The sequence below is a fragment of the Squalius cephalus genome (genome assembly GCF_949319135.1).
Source record: "Squalius cephalus genome assembly, chromosome: 21".
In the NCBI taxonomy this organism is placed as follows: Eukaryota; Metazoa; Chordata; class Actinopteri; order Cypriniformes; family Leuciscidae; genus Squalius; species Squalius cephalus.
The window spans coordinates 31,862,196-31,881,350 of record NC_137142.1 but is presented as its reverse complement, the minus strand read 5'-3'; the positions used below and the strand labels follow the sequence as shown (position 1 = coordinate 31,881,350).

Below are 19,155 nucleotides of genomic sequence, written 5' to 3'. Positions count from 1 at the left end.
GTGCATCTTAAAACTAAAAAGGCACTGATATATTTTTAAGATCAGTCAGTGCAAGTTTATTTCAGTGGAAACAGCTCAGACTTACATTTTAGTCTAGGACTAGTCTTAAGCCCTGTCTGTGAAACCAGGGGAATGTGTGCAGTAAGTTAAACATTTGGTCACTAGTGAGTCAAATGTCAGTTTTATATATTATATTTCTGTAAGATAAACTATCCTGTGTTGCCGATAACAGTCTCCTCCAGCGGGCGTACGTTAGTTCTCAGAGTAATGAGACACGTGACGCTCTGTCTCAACTGCCTGTATCCACTTTTATGTCCTAAACCAGGGTTCACCAATCTCGGTCCTGGAGGGCCGCTGTCCTGCAGAGTTTAGCTCCAACCAGCTCCAACACACCTGTTTGAAAGATTCTAGTATGCCTAGTGAGACCTTGATTAGCTGGTTCAGGTGTGTTTAATTGGGGTTGGAGCTAAACTCTGCAGGACAGCGGCCCTCCAGGACCGAGATTGGTGAACCCTGTCCTAAACACTCGTTTTTTGGGGTCGACAGCTTATAAAAACTTATTTCTGTTTTTTTTTTTTAGCTTGTTTGCTGTACACCTTGTCACACAGCAGCTTTTAGGCTTTTTTCTGTCTTTTGTTAGAAGCAAGAAATGACAAGGAGACAGCCTCTCGAAATGCAAAGTCAATGGAGACAGTTGGACTGCCCCCCCCCCCCCCCGGGTGTGGGCGTGGCCTAATTAAATACATTCAGTGCATTTATCTTGCTCATCAGGCCAAATCAGTGTGTAATCTTGATGTTGCTGAATGTAAGCCCTAGTATCTACTACTGCATGCATAATTTCACCTGTCTACTGATCGGGATGATTCCAGAATTATTATTATTATTTTACTAAAATGAGTTACAATCATATTTTTCCCTTTTAATGTGTATTTTAAGAGCATCTCTGAATTATGCACCATTTATTAACTGCAATGTCATCGTGTAACCATTAAATGGCTGTATAGCCCTATATATAAACATATCAAGATGCAGTGTGTTCTCTGGTTGCTGGGTTTTTATTCAGACATAATCAGTTACTTTTTGTCAAAGTTGAGTTTATGTTGATTTAGTATCAGTTTTTCATTACAGTGGAATCTGGACACAGAGAAATCATTTTGTTATTCATGCATAGCTAATAGTTTGATCAGTCACACGAAAGTAATCACTAATCAGAATCAATATTGAGAGTGCGACTAAGACAATTACAAAATATATAATTGAGTGTTAAATACCATGAACAGAGACATGATGTGAAAAACACTGCATCAGAATGGTATTATTACATAAAGAATTGGGTATTAAATGTTTTGATTGTAAAGTTTAACATCTGCTCAGTGGTGTAACAGATTATATAATATATAAAATTTCAATCCAATAATATTAACACCAGCTTGAATTTCAGTATGAATGTCAGTAAGCCTTAATCAGTCTAATTGTGCACAGCTTATCAAGCAATCATGATTTATTTGTTTATTTATTTATTTAACACGTATGTGTGCATTAAAAGTACCATTTTGGCAACGATAACTTTCTGAGCCAAATAAAGATAAAGATGTGTTCTTGTGACTGACGTTTTTGTTTAACCAATCAGATAAGAGTAAATTGTGAGTCAGCAAGAAGCTCATTTGATTGGCTAGATGAAGAAGGTGGACCCGCCCTTCTCTTAGCTCTTGCAAAACTCAGAGAATCGTCGGACGTACCCATAAGCCGCCTTTCCACTGCACACGACATTCGCATTCGATTGTCGCATTTCGCCCCCTGGTGTCAGTCGCACGGAACTTTGAAATTGGTCGTGAAGCAACCGTTACCCTCGGCTATTCACAATGGTAAAATGAATGATTTTAATACATGCATGAATATATCCACACAAAACAAATGACCCTCAATACATCTAATATAAAAAATAGTCGATTTTATAGAGCTAATCAATATAAATATTGATTTAATAATGATAAAAATATTTTTTTCAGCCATATACTAATAACCGTCATTTTGCCGGAATAGTGTTTACAATAAAGTAATAAAATATTGGTAATTCTAGCTTCGCACTTAAAGTTCAGATATTTCAACGTATCCGAAGCTCAAATCGGATCCAAAATTTCCGCATACGCATATGATCGGAACTCCCCGCAACTCCCGTACAACTCTCCATTGGAAATGAATGACTTCCGGTCCGACGGCTGTCGTTTGTCGTGTGCAGTGGAAAGGTGGCTATAGACTGTAAAAAAAATAGGACGTACCAAAACTGGAAGCTCAGGTAAAAGAAAGACGCAACTGTACATCGGGTAATTTCGGGAACTTTTTTTGCCCCATGCACACAAGTCATTTATGGCGCTTTTCCATTACCAGTACCAGCTCAACTCGACTTGACTCAATTCGCCTCGCCTCGCCTCGGCTCGGCCTGCTTTCCGCTTCGTTTTCCATTGCAGATAGTACCTTCACAATAGTACCTGGTCGTCATAGCGACGCCGCAGGAAACTGCCGTGACTTAATCTTCTACGCGACACACACAGGACAATGGAGGAAATCGAGTGTATGCTGTTTTTGCTGTTTTTTTATTCAGGATACTCCGTCTGGCACGTGCAATGATGACGCAGTGAATAGTGACGATTCTCTCTGACCAATCAGCAATGTTTTCACGTCACATTTTAGTATCGCCTCAGCTCGCTCAGAACCTCGCCGGAGGTGGTACGAAAAAAAGTACCTGGAAGCAGGTACAGGTACAACTTTTACACAGTGGAAAACCAAACAAAGCCGAGGCGAGCTGGTACTGTGTAGTGGAAAAGCGCCATTAGACATTTGCAACAGTTTTTTTTTTTTTTAAACACAAAGTTTGATTTTACGCAATTAATCTGTTTTGCAGTTCCTGACTGTTGTTTTCGGGGTGCAAATTGCTGTTCACAGGCTTGCTGTGCTTTTGGCCGTATTTGTGCAAAAAAACGTGCCAAAAGTGTAAGCGCGGAAAAATGGAAGTCAGAAGAATACAGATCCTATTTATTTTGCGCTAGCACGAATAACAGTAAACTGTTGCTAATATTTTTTTCTTACACTTGAAAGGCGATTTACACCTTTACAAATCTTCTCTTGCGCATATTAGTTATGCTTGCAATTTTATGTACACTTGAACAAATCTTACCCTGCGCATACAATTCTTTATACCTTCGTAAAATTAATTGTTTCTACGATGCATCGCGATGCAGACGAGGACGATTCGGTATCGGTTCAGTAATAGACCACAACCGATTATAGTACTGACGCTTTTCTGACGTCAACAGGTAAGAACTGGGCACCAGCACTTTAAGAGAAGCGCGCTCTTTTTTTTCTATTCAGTTTGAGCACTTCCTCCTTTTGCGAAAAACACGAATCGCGCACTCATTAATCTGTTCCATTTCTGTTGCTCATTAGCGCTATTGTATTATCTCCAGTAACACGGCTGACAGTGGAGTGACTGATACTGGGCCAAGAAAGAGGTAATAAAAGCGTGTTTGTACGGATCTCCGCACGACATGCAAGGGAAAAAAAGTAAATCGTGCGCACGTGCATGTTATGTGCGGGGCTTCGTATGTTTAACGTTACCTCAGGAAGTTATGGCTGTATTGTTTTAATTGTTGTGTTTTAGGTCTACACAAAATACCTTTTACTACTACTGGGAGAACTTGATAAACACGGCATACAACTTGAAAGCACCAAAATGGCAGAATCTCTCGTTGATACTGAAAATCCTTTAAACTGCCCGATCTGTCTGAATCTGCTTAAGGATCCAGTGACTACATCTTGTGGGCACAGTTTCTGCATGGACTGTATTAAGAGCTGCTGGGACCAGGAGGTTCATAGAGGTGTTTACAGCTGCCCTACATGCAGGACAACATTCAACCAAAGACCAGCTCTCAGCAGAAGCACTGTGCTGGCTGATATTTTAGAGGGAATGAAGAGGGAAGATCCAGCTGGACCTGGAGACGTGACGTGTGATGTTTGCAAAGGAAGAAAAGTAAAAGCCATCAAGTCTTGTTTGGTTTGTATGGCTTCTTACTGCCAAACTCACATCCAACCTCATTATGTATCTGAAGCTTTTAAAAAGCACAAGCTGGTCAAAGCTTCCCCAAATCTACAGCATCAGATCTGCCCTCTCCATCATAAAGCACTGGAGATTTACTGCGACTATGACCAGAAGTGTATTTGTGTAGCTTGTATGGGGAATCAGCACAGTGGGCATAAAACAGTCTCAGCTGCAGCTGAAATGGCAAAAAAACAGGTAAGACCTCAAGTCTTTCAAGTCAAATTTAATCTTACTTCTATGATAAATAATTGAGATATAAGAATATCTTGTTTGTAAGAATAGGTAGCTCATTGGTAGCAAATTAGTAAAAAATAGGTGATGGAAGCTGTTTTTATTGAAAAAATGGAACAAAATCCTGTACAAATGCAAATATTTTGATTCCATTCAACAGTTGATTTTTATTTTGTTATTTGAAGTCGCTTAACAACAGGATTCTTATTGATTGCAAATTCATTCACAGGAGCTACTGAAAATGATAAAGAAGAATTTAATTCAGAAAAACATTGACATGGACAAGGAGGTTCTGAAGTTCAAGGAAGCTGTGGCCTCTCATAAGGTAGGACTAAAGCCCAATTTATACTTTTGCATCGAACTCACTCTGTATCTACGTCGCAGGCTGTGTGTAGCACGCGTAGCCTTGCATACCCTGACGTGCACCTCGCCAAAAATGTAAAAATGCGTCAATTCTACGCGGACCACAATCGCTGTGATTGGTCTGCTAGAACCCCTCCCTCGGGTTTCACATGCGTATGTGTAATAATTACACGTCAATGCAGACAACAGCGCATAAGTATAAATGAAAACCCACGCTTAGTCTACAGCGTAGAGGATACGGTGTAGGTCCGACACAGAAGTATAAATCACCCTTAAAGGGATAGTTCACCCAAAAATGAAAATTAGCCCATGATTTACTCACCCTGAAGCCATCCTAGGTGTATATCACATTCTTCTTTCAGGCCCCGTCCACACTACTGCGTTTTCGTTTAAAAACGGAGACCTTTTGCTACGTTTGCACCTCCCGTCCACACTAAAACGGCAAAAACGGAGACCCAAAACGGAGAACTTTAGAAACGCTGCCGACCCGTTTTTCGTTTTTGAATCGCCGGAGTGCGTTTTAGTCTGGACGGGTCAAAACGGAGGACTTTAGAAACGATGACGTAGTAGAGGCTCACGCTTGGCTCTATGATTGGGTGTCATCAGTCATGGCGTATATCTTTGCTAGCAGCTGTTGTGCAAGTAAATTCTGCATTTTACAATGATATAACTGCCTACATGCGCCGGAGGCAAGCTATTATTCGAACGATTTGTGACAATTCCCGTGGAAGAACCAGCGCATGTTGGGATAATTTTATCAATGAAGTTGTGTTTACACCGGCACACGCATGCCCAGTGTTGGTGAATGGTCACGTGATCCGCGTTTTCAGTCGTTTTAATGTGGACGGAGATCAATTCTAAAACGCAGCTAAAACGCTGGTGTGGACGGAGATCGTATTTGTTTTAATTCTCCGTTTCTGAACAAAAACGCAGTAGTGTGGACGGGGCCTCAGACGAATACAATCAGAGTTGTATTAAAAAATGTCCTGGCTCTTCCAAGCCTTATAATGGGAGTCAATGGGTATATTTTTTTGAAAGTCCATCAGAGCCTATCCATCTGAGATAAAAGTGCTCCACACTGCTCTATGTGGTTAATAAAGGCCTTCTGAAGTGAAGCGATGCGTTTGTGTAAGAAAAATATCCATATTTAAAACTTTATCGACTAAAATCACTAGCTTCCGGCAGACGGCATCACTTCACTTCAGAAGGCCTTTATTAACCCCTCTGAGCTGTTTCAAGCACTTTTATCTCGGATGGATAGGCTTTGATGGACTTCCAAAAAAATATGGACATTTTTTAATATAACTCCGATTCGATTTGTCTGAAAGAAAAAACTTAGCAGTATACGTTAAAAAAAATTGTATCGTATCAGCGTTTTGTTTGATCCGCCGTTTTGGGAGCCTGAAACCGGGTCCCAGAGTGGATAAATCTGAAAATGACACCCTTGCATTTTCATTTATACAGCCAATCTGTATATTTTGTGAAACAATGATGTCATCACCCCACTTGTCAACACTAGTTAGACAACGCTACCTCATGTAACGGCAACAACAACTGCAGACTATATGCTTGTTCGTGCTACTGATTTTCTCTTATTTATTTATTTATTATTTACTTTAATGTATTTTTGTTATTTCTTTATTTTACTTCTTTATTTATATTATCTTTCTTATGCTATGATGCTTGTTTGTTGTCTGATTAAGACATTTCATATTTTGTACCAGGCCATTTATTATTGTTTATATTGTTCAATAAAGTTCTTGGTAAAAATAAAGAAGCAGCTGCTGAGCCTATTATTATTGTATACAGCGCGCAAGATTTATGCGCAAGCTCCAAGTCTTCTCCATTTTTAGTGTATCTCTGTGGCAGAATTACAGCGCCACATACTGGTCTGGCATATATACTACATCATTTTGAGTTGGTTTCAGTGGTTTCGTGTGTACGCAAATATTTCTTGTGACGACGCAGTTTACGGAATCTTTGTTAGAACGAGGGGAAAAAAGATCGGATAGGGAAAGCTCTGGCTTTGTGGGGATGTGGCCTAAGTGTGATTTAACAACTATATATTACCCCTTTTCCACCAAAAAAGAACTGGTTCGGAACTGGTGCTGGTTCAAAGTTGGTTCAACTTGCTAACCTTCTCAGAACCTGTTTGTTTTTCCACTGACTAGAGAGCCCAGCGAACGGTGCCGTTACATCACTGTGTACGTTGCCATAGGCTACGTCTTAGCTTTCCGAGAAACGCTTGCGCCAAATTCAAACATAACAATTACAATGGCGGACTACATCGTCTTTCTGCAAATGTTTCTCCTGGCTTTGCGATCCTATATTGGGGTCAGAAGAAGACGTTTAGAGCACATTTGTGCTGCTCGTCTGGATTACTATAGACGGAGATTACGTTCGAGAAGAAGTTCGACAATAACCCCGCCCCCAGCCCCTGACGTAAGCATGACATGGTAAAAGAACGGTTCTAGTCCAGCAAAGAGTTGGTGCCGCTTTGGAACCAATTTTCCAGGCCGAGAACCGGTTCTTTGGCTGTCGAAACACAAAGAACTGGTTCGTGAGTAGGCACCGGCTCCGAACCGGCACCAGCACTGCCTTGGTGGAAAGGGGGTATATGAGGGTTTGAAAAAGATGAGGCAAGTTCCTATTGCTGATAACAAATAAATAATAACAATAGAGTTCATTTCCATATACATGAAGTGCCACTGTTTTCACTTTGTAGGATTTTCTATGAATGGCTTACTTTATGATCCTGTCTATAAAGGATAAGGTTAACAAAGACTAATAAATTTTGTAACAAATGTATTCCTATGTTAGTTAATGCATTAACTAATGGGACCTTGTTGAGGTGTTATCAATTTTTACAAATGGTTTCCTGGTACAATGTGTCAGGAGTTTGACCAAGTGTTTTGTGTGTGTTGTGACAGCGCTCTGCACAGGCAGCGGTGGAGAACAGTGACCGAATCTTCACCGAGATCATCCGCTCCATTCAGAACATACAAGCCGAGGTGAGAGAGAAGATCAGAGCTCAGGAGAACAAGGAAGTGCGAGATGCAGAGAGTCACATACAGAGACTAGAGAAGGAGATTGTTAAACTACAGAAGGAGACTTGTAAAGTGGAGCCACTTTTACATACTGAGGATCACGTTTATTTCTTCCAGGTGGTGGAAAAAAATATCTAGAGGATGGTTATTTTTAATGAAATTCGGTACTGTTGATTTTGTAAGATATTTTTTTTTAATTCTTTGTTTTTTCTTACAATTGCAGAATTACTTTTTCTCTTCTGGAATGTTACAATGCATTCAAAATGTTACAATTCCATCCAAAGATGTTACTAACCTGACATTTGAGAAATTAGAACAATCTCTCTCAGAGCTGAAAAGCCAACTGGATGAAGTCTGTGAAGAGCACATGGACAGAATATTTAACAAAGGTGAAATAACATTTCACGTGTCATTCAGCCTTTTTTAGTTTGGCAGTTCAGTCTTCATACATTTATTCTGAGAAATCTCACAATGTAAGTGAATAATGTGTGTTTGTCTTTGTAGTGGCTGATGTCCAAATATTCAATGAAACCGAAAGGTCCCAGTGCAGTAAGTACCTTTTTTCTATAGAAAAAAAAGAGATTCAATACTCACAGCGACGTTCTTCGTTTCATGTGTCATAGAACGGAAGAGAGGCTCTTGGGAGAGTGGGTAAAAGTCACATCATTTTAATTTTCCTTGCAAAAATGTTTTGAGTCCTTACACATGAAAATCCGTACATACAGTGAGGAAAATAAGTATTTGAACACCCTGCTATTTTGCAAGTTCTCCCACTTAGAAATCATGGAGGGGTCTGAAATTGTCATCGTAGGTGCATGTCCACTGTGAGAGACATAATCTAAATAAAAAAAATCCAGAAATCACAATGTATGATTTTTTAACTATTTATTTGTATGATACAGCTGCAAATAAGTATTTGAACACCTGAGAAAATCAGTGTTAATATTTGGTACAGTAGCCTTTGTTTGCAATTACAGAGGTCAAACGTTTCCTGTAGTTTTTCACCAGGTTTGCACACACTGCAGGAGGGATTTTGGCCCACTCCTCCACACAGATCTTCTCTAGATCAGTCAGGTTTCTGGACTGTCGCTGAGAAACACGGAGTTTGAGCTCCCCCCAAAGATTCTCTACTGGGTTTAGGTCTGGAGACTGGCTAGGCCACGCCAGAACCTTGATATGCTTCTTACAGAGCCACTCCTTGGTTATCCTGGCTGTGTGCTTCGGGTCATTGTCATGTTGGAAGGCCCAGCCTCGACCCATCTTCAATGCTCTAACTGAGGGAAGGAGGTTGTTCCCCAAAATCTCGCAATACATGGCCCCGGTCATCCTCTCCTTAATACAGTGCAGTCGCCCTGTCCCATGTGCAGAAAAATACCCCCAAAGCATGATGCTACCACCCCCATGCTTCACAGTAGGGATGGTGTTCTTGGGATGGTACTCATCATTCTTCTTCCTCCAAACACGTTTAGTGGAATTATGACCAAAAAGTTCTATTTTGGTCTCATCTGACCACATGACTTTCTCCCATGACTCCTCTGGATCATCCAAATGGTCATTGGCAAACTTAAGACGGGCCTTGACATGTGCTGTTTTAAGCAGGAGAACCTTCCGTGCCATGCATGATTTCAAACCATGACGTCTTAGTGTATTACCAACAGTAACCTTGGAAACGGTGGTCCCAGCTCTTTTCAGGTCATTGACCAGCTCCTCCCGTGTAGTTCTGGGCTGATTTCTCACCTTTCTTAGGATCATTGAGACCCCACGAGGTGAGATCTTGCATGGAGCCCCAGTCCGAGGGAGATTGACAGTCATGTTTAGCTTCTTCCATTTTCTAATGATTGCTCCAACAGTGGACCTTTTTTCACCAAGCTGCTTGGCAATTTCCCCGTAGCCCTTTCCAGCCTTGTGGAGGTGTACAATTTTGTCTCTAGTGACTTTGGACAGCTCTTTGGTCTTGGCCATGTTAGTAGTTGGATTCTTACTGATTGTATGGGGTGGACAGGTGTCTTTATGCAGCTAACGACCTCAAACAGGTGCATCTAATTTAGGATAATAAATGGAGTGGAGGTGGACATTTTAAAGGCAGACTAACAGGTCTTTGAGGGTCAGAATTCTAGCTGATAGACAGGTGTTCAAATACTTATTTGCAGCTGTATCATACAAATAAATAGTTAAAAAATCATATATTGTGATTTCTGGATTTTTTTTTAGATTATGTCTCTCACAGTGGACATGCACCTACGATGACAATTTCAGACCCCTCCATGATTTCCAAGTGGGAGAACTTGCAAAATAGCAGGGTGTTCAAATACTTATTTTCCTCACTGTATAGGCCCTTTAATATTATTATATTTTAGCCAGTTTATTCTCTTATTCTTTGGTTCTTGTTCTTTTTGTTGTGGCAATCAATAAACACTACTTAGAAAACAGGCTCACATTATACTTGTTTTCTGCACTTAATTGTCATGTGATTTGAGCTCTTTCCATGTTTCATTTTTTTAAATCTAGTTTACCACTCGGAGATGGAAGTAGGGATGGAAGTGCAGATTTGGTAAGTGTTTTTATTAAGTTAAAAAAATAGAAATAAAACATTTCTAAAAATGTGATTTGTTTTGATTGAAATGGCTGAGATGTTTATCAAATAAATGAAGCCTAAAATAAATTACCAACTAAATTAAGCCTTGGTCAAATTAAAAATTTTCAAAAACAAAAATATTGCAGATCCCAAAATTTGGACAGTAGTGATTTTGCACATTTGCTCTTTAGTTGATTTAGCAACAATCTAATAATTTCTCATGTAAGCTTGCTCACTAAAATGTGAACTTTGATTGCAGGGACAGTTGTGATGACTACATATATGGATAGATGGAGACAGTTTCACACATAATTTGACAACACTTAAAAACATCTGGACATCATCATTCTTTTTCCTAGAGTACAATAAAAGGTTACAAGACACCAACATTGGAGATGAACCTCATATGGGTAGATTACATTACATATTATATATTATAATTAGTAATATGGCTTTAAAAACTGAATTTTTAAACAACTGTACCTTTTAGATTTTTTTTTTCCTAGTCCGTTACATTTAACCCCATTGCACACATAATTCCATAAGCTTTTGTTTTTGTGTTGTGAATAATCTTCCAAAACATACAAATTGAACAATGACTTGTTTGGAGGAGCCACACAAAATATTGTCAAATTCTAGCACTAGGTGGTGCTATAACAGAAATGTTCACATAATTCTGCAACCATTTGATGATTGGAGTTAAAGTTCAGTGTTCTATTTCTTTGTCATAGATATGTTAACAGATCCTTTTGTTCCAAAGATCATCTGTACAAAAAATGTTTAAATGTAAAAAAAACTGAATAAATAAAAAATGCTCCAATTTCAACTGATTATAATCAAATGTATTATATTTGTGTTGTTTTCAAATTTTGTGATAGTCAGCCATGAGGTGGCACTACAACAAGGGAATATATATTTTACTGTGGGAATATATGATCATCTGGCTGGAATGAGAGGTAGAGATGTGTGTCATCAGCATAGCTGTGATGGGGAAAAAAACATGTTTCTGAATAACAGATCCTAGTGATGACTGACATGTAGATGGAGAAGAGAAGTGGTCCAAGCACTGAGCCCTGAGGCACCCCAGTAGCTAGATGTTGCGATGTAGACACCTCACCCCTCCAAGACACCCTGGAGGACCTACTTGAAAGGGAAGACTTGAACCATTGGAATGTGGTACCTGAGATGCCCTTCGCCTTGAGGGTTGACAGGAGGATCTGGTGGTTAACTGTGTCAAAAGCTGCAGACAGATCCAGCAAGATGAGTACTGGGGATTTGGAAGCTGCTCTTGCCAGTCTCAGAGAAGGGAGGGAAACATGAAAAGGAGGTATTGGGAAATTTCACATGAAGTATGTCAGTCTGGTCAGTAGGAACATACTACAGTCTTTGGAACATGAAAAAAAAAACTTTTGGTAAATTACAATAATTTCTAAAATAAATTGTTTACTGTGCTACAGGTGAAATTGCGCCAATACCTCTGTTACTGTATGTAACTGTGAACAATTATTTTTTAGAAATTACTGTCATTCAACAAAAGGTTGTTTTTTTTTTTTTTTTCATGTTCCAAAGATTGTACTATGTTCCTAGCGACCAGCCTGACTTACTACATGAAATTGTGCCAATACCTCCGTTGATGTATATCACGCAGTGTCACTCTCACCACCACCTGTGAAATGCCAGCCGCGTTGTAAGTCTGTCTTTCTCTACTGCAATGAACTAGGTGAATTAACAACTAAATAAAAAAACATATTACGGGGTAATGTGCCCAGAGGTAATAAATGTGTGTGTTTGTTTGTGTGCATAAGTTAAAAATCAAATAAAGGGTATTTTCCCATACTCTCTCAGCTGAGGCAAGTTAAGTTATATGGCAGCATTGGTTTGAATAGTATTTACATCCTGTTTTCGGTCGAAGTCCAAAGTAGTTGATTGTCGAGTTCACGCGCATAGGTTTAGTTACCTATGATCACGCGCGTGAACTCGACAATCGATTACTGTGGACTTCGACCGAAAACAGGAAGAAAATACAGCTATGTGCGCTGGCTGAAATAACATCACTTTTATTCATATCTTTCACATCTACTGCAGTCAGATTCACTCGTGTTCACTCTGAAGGAATCACTCACATTGGCTGTGCACTTGTAATGACACATCAAGGATGTTAAGAGGCTAAAAGCAGGTTTAAAACTTGCCCCATTGAAGTCAACAGGGTGCAAATTTTAAAAAGAGGATAACACGGTGTAGGCAACACCGATTTCTGTCGTTGTTCTCTGTACTGACAGCACTCCAAATTGACAAAAAACTGAGCTCAATGTTAAAATTGACCGGAGTTCTCCTTTAACAATATTGTAAGGCAGTTGTCACACTTAAGAGTAAGAAAGAGAAGGGCTTTAAATTATATATTTCGAGCTACATCGACAACTTTGAGGGTGAGTATTCTCTCATATCATGCAAAATACGACTTGCGAATTGGTTTCTAAAATCGTTGTCTCCGTTTCTGAGAAAATTAATTTTATGAAAGTTTTGCCGCTAGTACACTTCGTTATAGAACGCGCTATGCGGAAATAAAGATGCTGGCTGAGATTCTACCGGAAATACGTCAGCAGCGTTTGTACATAGAGCCTATTGGAACGCAGCAATGGTGTTCGGGTTGTTACCAAGCGGCAACCTCCCTGTCTCTCTCTTGAAACCAACAATTCATCAACTGGCCGCTTGAGGCTGGCTGCAAAAGTGAGTCAAAACTGCATCTCTCCCATGTTGAAATGCCCAACTTTACAGCAGAAAAAAACATGTTTACAGCCTGGAGCAAAAAGTGGCTTTGGTCTATACAGTTAATTTTGCCCTTCATGACAACTGTGAGGGGGGTATAACTCATCCGTTTAAATTATATTAAGCCTTAAATTTCTGAATAATTAAGGGTGTGTCCACTTTTGAGTGACAGGTGGATTCCCGCTGGTCATTAGTCATCATTAGCCGTTTGTCTGCTGTCTGTTAGCCGTCATGTTACCTCAGCTCATAGGCCTATGCCACGAAAAAATTGAAGACCGGAAGTACATCTTTTAGAAGGGATACGGCTCTTCCGGTTAGCTTTTTACAATGGCGGAGTCCGATAGATACCGCTGGACCAAATCTCTCCGCAACCTGCCTGAAGTCACATGTGACGATGTGGTTCGGATGGTAAATGAAAACTCTCAAGTGGAAACGTCAAAACTGAGGAAAGGGTACAAGTTCTTCTGGGAGAAATTAATTTTCAATTACAGAGGTAAGTGTTTGAATTCCGCTGACACGCTGTCGCTTGCTAGCTTGAATGTCAAAGTGTATTTATATAGCTAGCACATGAATGTGTCAGATAAGTGTAATGCGTGTGTCAGATAAAACATCCTTTTTAATTAATCGAAAAAATATGATTTGCATCATTGGTAGGAATACATATTTAGTTTTTCAGTGGCCCCTCATCACTCCTTATTAACCGAACCCAAGACTTGCGGAGTGTTTCGTCCTTCGGGAAAGCGTGAAAGCTGAGGTATGGCTGTCTACGTCCTGATGCAGAGCAACCCGGTACACTACAACAACAGCTGCGGGTGTAGCCTGCCATTGTTGTTATAGCTCTAGCCGTTCGCCATTAAGGTAAACGTTTCTATGGTAACAGCGAGTTTGACCAATCAGCAGACATTGCTGCTACGCTTAGGATTGTGGGTAGTGTAGTTTTTTTTTTTCATAAGGTCGTGGATAAAACATGTTTTTCTTAAAACAAGGTTGATTTCATACGAACTTATAGCTTCTACAGGAGCAAAAACCTTCGTTTCACAACCTCATAGCTCGTGGTCAGTTTACCTAGGATGGTTTAGACATTATGGCTGATAATCTAAATCCTTATCGAGAAATACTGTTGACCGTAAGTTCTGAATCCCTACTCCGCGTTCCGGAAGCAGGAAGTGTGACATAGGCCTATTGTCTGACTGTAAAAATAAATAAATTCGGGAGTGATGCGCTGCCAAGATGGCGACGGTCGGCTACGCCCACTTTAGGCTTCAAAAACTGTCTTCAGAAACCTACGGGTGACGTCACGGACACTATGGTTGTTACAGGCAGAATTGGGCACTACCCCTTTAAGAGCAGCGGACTTTTTTTTCTGTTCAGTTTGAGCACTTCCTCCGAATCGCGCACACATAAGTCTGTTCCATTTCTGTTGCTCATTTGCGTTATTTTATTATCTACAGTAACACGTTGACAGTGAAGTGACTGATACTGACTGGGCCAAGAAAGAGGTAGGCCTAATAATAAAAATGTATTTTGTGTGTATAGGTTAAAAAATTAAAGGTGTTTTTTCCACACTCTACCTTAGCAGTTTGTTATAGCTGTGTTGTTTTAATTGTTGTGTTGTAGGTCTACACAAAATACCTTTTACCACTACTGGGAGAACAAACACAACAGACTACACTGTGCATACCACGTGGGATCTCAACTTGTTTGTCAAGCTCTTGTGTTTGAGTGTTTTGAGAATTGAGCAGCAGGTTTACAGTAGGGCAAATGTGTTTTTTGAACTTGAAATGTATATGTATAGTGCTTGTTGGGATGGTATGGTGCAGATAGTGAAACTTAATCTGTTTCTGAAACTTAAGAAAAGTCCAGGAGCAGGAAATTAATTTTTACTTTCACTTTCATTTCATTCCCATTCCCAAAAAATCCTAACTCCTGTTATTCTACAGTGAATTTCCCACTGGGTTTGAAAGCACCAAAATGGCAGAATCTCTCTTAGATACTGAAAATCCTTTAAACTGCCCGATCTGTCTGAATCTGCTTAAGGATCCAGTGACTACATCTTGTGGGCACAGTTTCTGCATGGACTGTATTAAGAGATGCTGGGACCAGGAGGTTCATAGAGGTGTTTTTTGCAGCTGTCCTACATGCAGGACAACATTCAACCAAAGACCAGCTCTCAGCAGAAGCACTGTGCTGGCTGATATTTTAGAGGGAATGAAGAGGGAAGATCCAGCTGGACCTGGAGACGTGACGTGTGATGTTTGCGAAGGAAGAAAAGTAAAAGCCATCCATTCTTGTTTGGTTTGTATGGCTTCTTACTGCCAAACTCATGTTCGGCCTCATTATGAGTCTAAAGCTTTTAAAATACACAAGCTGGTCAAAGCTTCCCCAAATCTAGAGCATCAGATCTGCCCTAAACATCATAAAGCACTGGAGATTTACTGCTACAATGACCAGAAGTGTATTTGTGTAGTTTGTATGGGGAATCAGCACAGTGGGCATAAAACAGTCTCAGCTGCAGCTGAAATGGCAAAAAAACAGGTACAGAAAGATCTCTCTCTCTCTCTCTCTCTCTCTCTCTCTCTCTCTCTGTATATATGTGTCGTGTGTATATATATATATATATATATATATATACACAACGTGCAAAAACTAAAAAAACTGATTGCATAATGAACGGGATTCTTATTGATTGTGAATTCGTCCTCAGGAGGAACTGAAAATAAAAAAGAGGGATTTCAGTCAGCAAGCCAATGACATAGACAAGGAGATTCGACAGTCTACGAAAAATTTGGACTTTCATAAGGTAATGCTCATTAAACCTGGAATATTTTAGAAATTTGCATAAATGTATGTACACTGCACAGTTATGTTTGTATTTTTGGGATGAGGCTGGATATTATTAAATGGCCATCAGGATGAAGCCAGATGATGTCATACCAGCGGGGGCTAAAGCTAACCAGCAAAACCTTGACTTTATGACACAATCAAGCAGCAATGCTTTCTGTCTTTACACTTAGGACAACCAATGAATGGCTTACCTTATAGTTTACTCTGCATACTGTATATGATCTGTCATGTCAATGTGTCAGGAGTTTGACCAAGTTGTGTGTGTTGTGACAGCGCTCTGCACAGGCAGCGGTGGAGAACAGTGACCGAATCTTCACCGAGATCATCCGCTCCATTCAGACCATACGAGCCGAGGTGAGAAAGAAGATCAGAGCTCAGGAGAACAAGGAAGTGCGAGATGCAGAGATTCACATACAGCTGCTGCGGGAGGAGACTGTTAAACTACAGAAGGAGACTTGTAAACTGGAGCCACTTTTACACACTGAGGATCACATTTATTTCTTCCAGGTAAAGAAAAATATTTTGAATGAAATCTTGACAGTGTTTTTGATTCAGTGTTGATTCTTGTTTTAAGGTTATTGTTTTTTTGTCCAATTGCAGAATTATGCTTCCTGTTCTACATTCACTCAGCACACAGCCTCACCCAGGGAGATTAATGACATCCAGACATTTGAGAATGTAGAGAAATCTGTATCTCACCTGAAGAAACAACTGGACAAACTCTGTGAAGAGCACATGGGCAGAATATCAAAGACAGGTGAGATAACAATGTCAAGAACTATTCTGCTTTTTAAAAGTACTAAAATTTGTACCCAACTTTTCATCTGCATCAAATCTGCCGAGTGGCCTGATACAATGTACTACAGTAAGCAACCAAAAAGTACAAGTACAGTGTGTTGTCTCAACTTAATCTATAAATAAATCTATATAATGGAACAGTTTGAGATGGAGTGCTTATTAGCCGCTTAAAGGGTTAGTTCACCCAAAAATGAAAATTCTGTCAGTAATTACTCACCCTCATGTTGTTCCAACCCCGTAAGACATTCGTTCATCTTCGGAACACAAATTAAGATATTTTTGATGACATCTGACAGCTGGATCACTCCCCCATAGGCTTCTAAGGGACTGAAACTTGCTGGCCCAGAAAAGTTATTAAAGAGATCGTTAATATAGTCCAAGTGACTCCAGTAGCTCAATCTTAAGTTTATCAAGCGACGAGAATACTTTTTGTGCGCAAAAACAAAACAAAAATAACAAATTTATTCCACTATTCATTTCCTTCTCTCTGGGCCTCGAGTTGGTTCACGTAGTGTTTTTGCGCAGCGCTTCTGTGTTGTACATCACAGGCATTACACACATGACCAGCGTCGGCCAATAGTGAGCCTACGTGGTGACGTGTAACACAGACGCGCTGCGCAAAAACACTACGTAAACCAACTCGAGGCCCAGACAGAAGGAAATGAATAGTGGAATAAAGTCGTTATTTTTGTTTTGTTTTTGCGCACAAAAGGTATTCTCGTCGCTTTATAAACTTAAGATTGAGCCACTGGAGTCACTTGGACTATATTAACGATCTCTTTAATAACTTTTCTGGGCCAGCAAGTTTCAGTCCCTTAGAAGCCCATGGAGGAGTGATCCAGCTGTCAGATGTCATCAAAAATATCTTAATTTGTGTTCCGAAGATGAACGAATGTCTTACGGGGTTGGAACAACATGAGGGTGAGTAATTACTGACAGAATTTTCATTTTTGGGTGAACTAACCCTTTAATTCACCACAACATTGGAAACAGAGACTGTATAGTGTCCTGTTATAAAGATATAAATGTGAGAATCACATCGCTGTGGGAATGTTGACTGAAAACTGTTCATCAAATGTTGTATAACATTGTCATCTCACTGATGCAGCGAATTCCCACATAATGTAAGTGAATATTGTATATGTCTTCATAGTTGCTGATATCCAAATATTAAAAAACAAGATCCAGAGCAGTAAGTACACTTTTTCTATTAGAAAAAAAACACACACACATTTTTTTGACATAAGAACAACCTATGGACTTTAATATTGAATGAAGTTGTTTCAACAGCCAATACATATCAAGGAATTCAAAGATGCTCACATTATACTTAGCAAATAACTGTCATGTTTGAGTTCTTTACTCACTGAAACGTATGTTTTATTTGTATTTTTTTAGATCAAGATTGCCAAGATGGTTTTTTGTTATTTCCCTGTTCGGATATGGAGTCGTAAGTGTCATAGGTTTTAAACCACTCTTATCAAACTTGCTAATCTTTTTTTTTTTTTTTTTTTAAACTGATAGCAGTGTCTGAGGTATTTATTAATCATAGATATTTCCTGTCATCATGTATTATCACTTTGATCTCGTCTAAGACATGTTCACTCTAACACACAGCCTTAAATGTTTTATTGCTTTAATAAAACGGCATTACGAGAAAAGACACAAATGTTAAATAAATATAATATTTTAATAATAACAGTAATCAATTCTTCCACCAAGTAATTTATTTCATTAGTATAATTGCATGCTGAAAATTAGTGCATTCATATAATATTAATATTTTTTTGTGGTTATGTGGTTATGTCTTTGTGTTTAATTAACCCTTGAACATGACACAGCTGATTTTACAGCCTGTTTGTCAGCTTTAATGTTTCAGTTATCACATCTGTGCATATTTTCTGTGGTTGATTTAGCAACTACTCTTTTTCTATGTAAAAAACTGATTTCTAAAAAAATATGACCTTGTAATAATATGACCTTGATTGCAGTAATGAGGATACGGATACGGATACGGATTCGGAATTGGAATCGGAAATGGAATGATAGACTGTATCTACCAAAGGACCTTGTTACTGACTGGGTATTGTTATATTAGCATAATACTTAAATGGCTATAAAACTATTGCTCAGTTACTCAGTTAATCTTTTTGTGTGATAATTATGAAAAACATTTCAACAGAACAATGGATTTTTTGGAATGGCTCATTGACTAATTAACCTGTTATGTTTGGATGTGCCATACAAAATATTGTCAAATTTCAGCACTAGGTGGTGCTATAACAGATATGTTCTCATAATTCTGCAACCATTTGATGATGGAAGTTGAAATTCTGCCTGCTGTTTCTTTATTCATGTGTTAACACAAACTTATTTGTCCAGAGATCATCTGTACAAATCAACAAAAAATTAAATGCTCACATTTCAACTGTTAC

General features: G+C 39.2%; 2 protein-coding genes across 7 annotated transcripts; both read left to right on the top strand.

Annotated features, from left to right (window-relative positions):
• Nucleotides 1-3,335: 3,335 nt before the first annotated feature.
• LOC307149622 (tripartite motif-containing protein 29-like) lies at nt 3,336-11,108 on the top strand. The gene is made up of 8 exons (XM_079856041.1): nt 3,336-3,509; nt 3,659-4,291; nt 4,557-4,652; nt 7,621-7,854; nt 7,961-8,126; nt 8,242-8,286; nt 10,246-10,288; nt 10,572-11,108. Exons 2-8 carry the CDS (start codon nt 3,731-3,733, stop codon nt 10,600-10,602), a joined length of 1,176 nt encoding a protein of 391 aa, XP_079712167.1. The 5' UTR covers nt 3,336-3,509; nt 3,659-3,730; the 3' UTR covers nt 10,603-11,108.
• Nucleotides 11,109-14,396: 3,288 nt separating this feature from the next.
• LOC307149619 (tripartite motif-containing protein 29-like) lies at nt 14,397-19,136 on the top strand. Of its 6 annotated transcripts, none has more exons than XM_079856035.1 (9): nt 14,397-14,577; nt 14,696-14,751; nt 15,019-15,613; nt 15,783-15,878; nt 16,196-16,429; nt 16,523-16,679; nt 17,874-17,912; nt 18,119-18,170; nt 18,712-19,135. In XM_079856035.1, the coding sequence occupies exons 3-9, from the start codon at nt 15,050-15,052 to the stop codon at nt 18,764-18,766; spliced, it is 1,197 nt and encodes a 398-aa protein (XP_079712161.1). In that variant the 5' UTR covers nt 14,397-14,577; nt 14,696-14,751; nt 15,019-15,049; the 3' UTR covers nt 18,767-19,135. The 6 variants fall into 6 exon arrangements, with proteins under 6 accessions (XP_079712161.1, XP_079712160.1, XP_079712159.1 ...); XM_079856034.1 differs by having other exon boundaries at nt 14,696-14,762; XM_079856033.1 differs by having other exon boundaries at nt 14,696-14,823.
• Nucleotides 19,137-19,155: the final 19 nt, after the last annotated feature.

Excerpts from the sequence above, each read along its gene's own strand:
- LOC307149622 (XM_079856041.1), top strand. The coding sequence starts at position 3,731 with ATGGCAGAATCTCTCGTTGATACTGAAAATCCTTTAAACTGCCCGATC. Across the intron at positions 4,292-4,556 it reads CTGAAATGGCAAAAAAACAG|GAGCTACTGAAAATGATAAA; the intron begins GTAAGACCTCAA and ends ATTCATTCACAG. Across the intron at positions 4,653-7,620 it reads AAGCTGTGGCCTCTCATAAG|CGCTCTGCACAGGCAGCGGT; the intron begins GTAGGACTAAAG and ends GTGTTGTGACAG.
- LOC307149619 (XM_079856036.1), top strand. The coding sequence starts at position 15,050 with ATGGCAGAATCTCTCTTAGATACTGAAAATCCTTTAAACTGCCCGATC. Across the intron at positions 15,879-16,195 it reads AAAATTTGGACTTTCATAAG|CGCTCTGCACAGGCAGCGGT; the intron begins GTAATGCTCATT and ends GTGTTGTGACAG. Across the intron at positions 18,171-18,711 it reads CCCTGTTCGGATATGGAGTC|TAATGAGGATACGGATACGG; the intron begins GTAAGTGTCATA and ends CCTTGATTGCAG.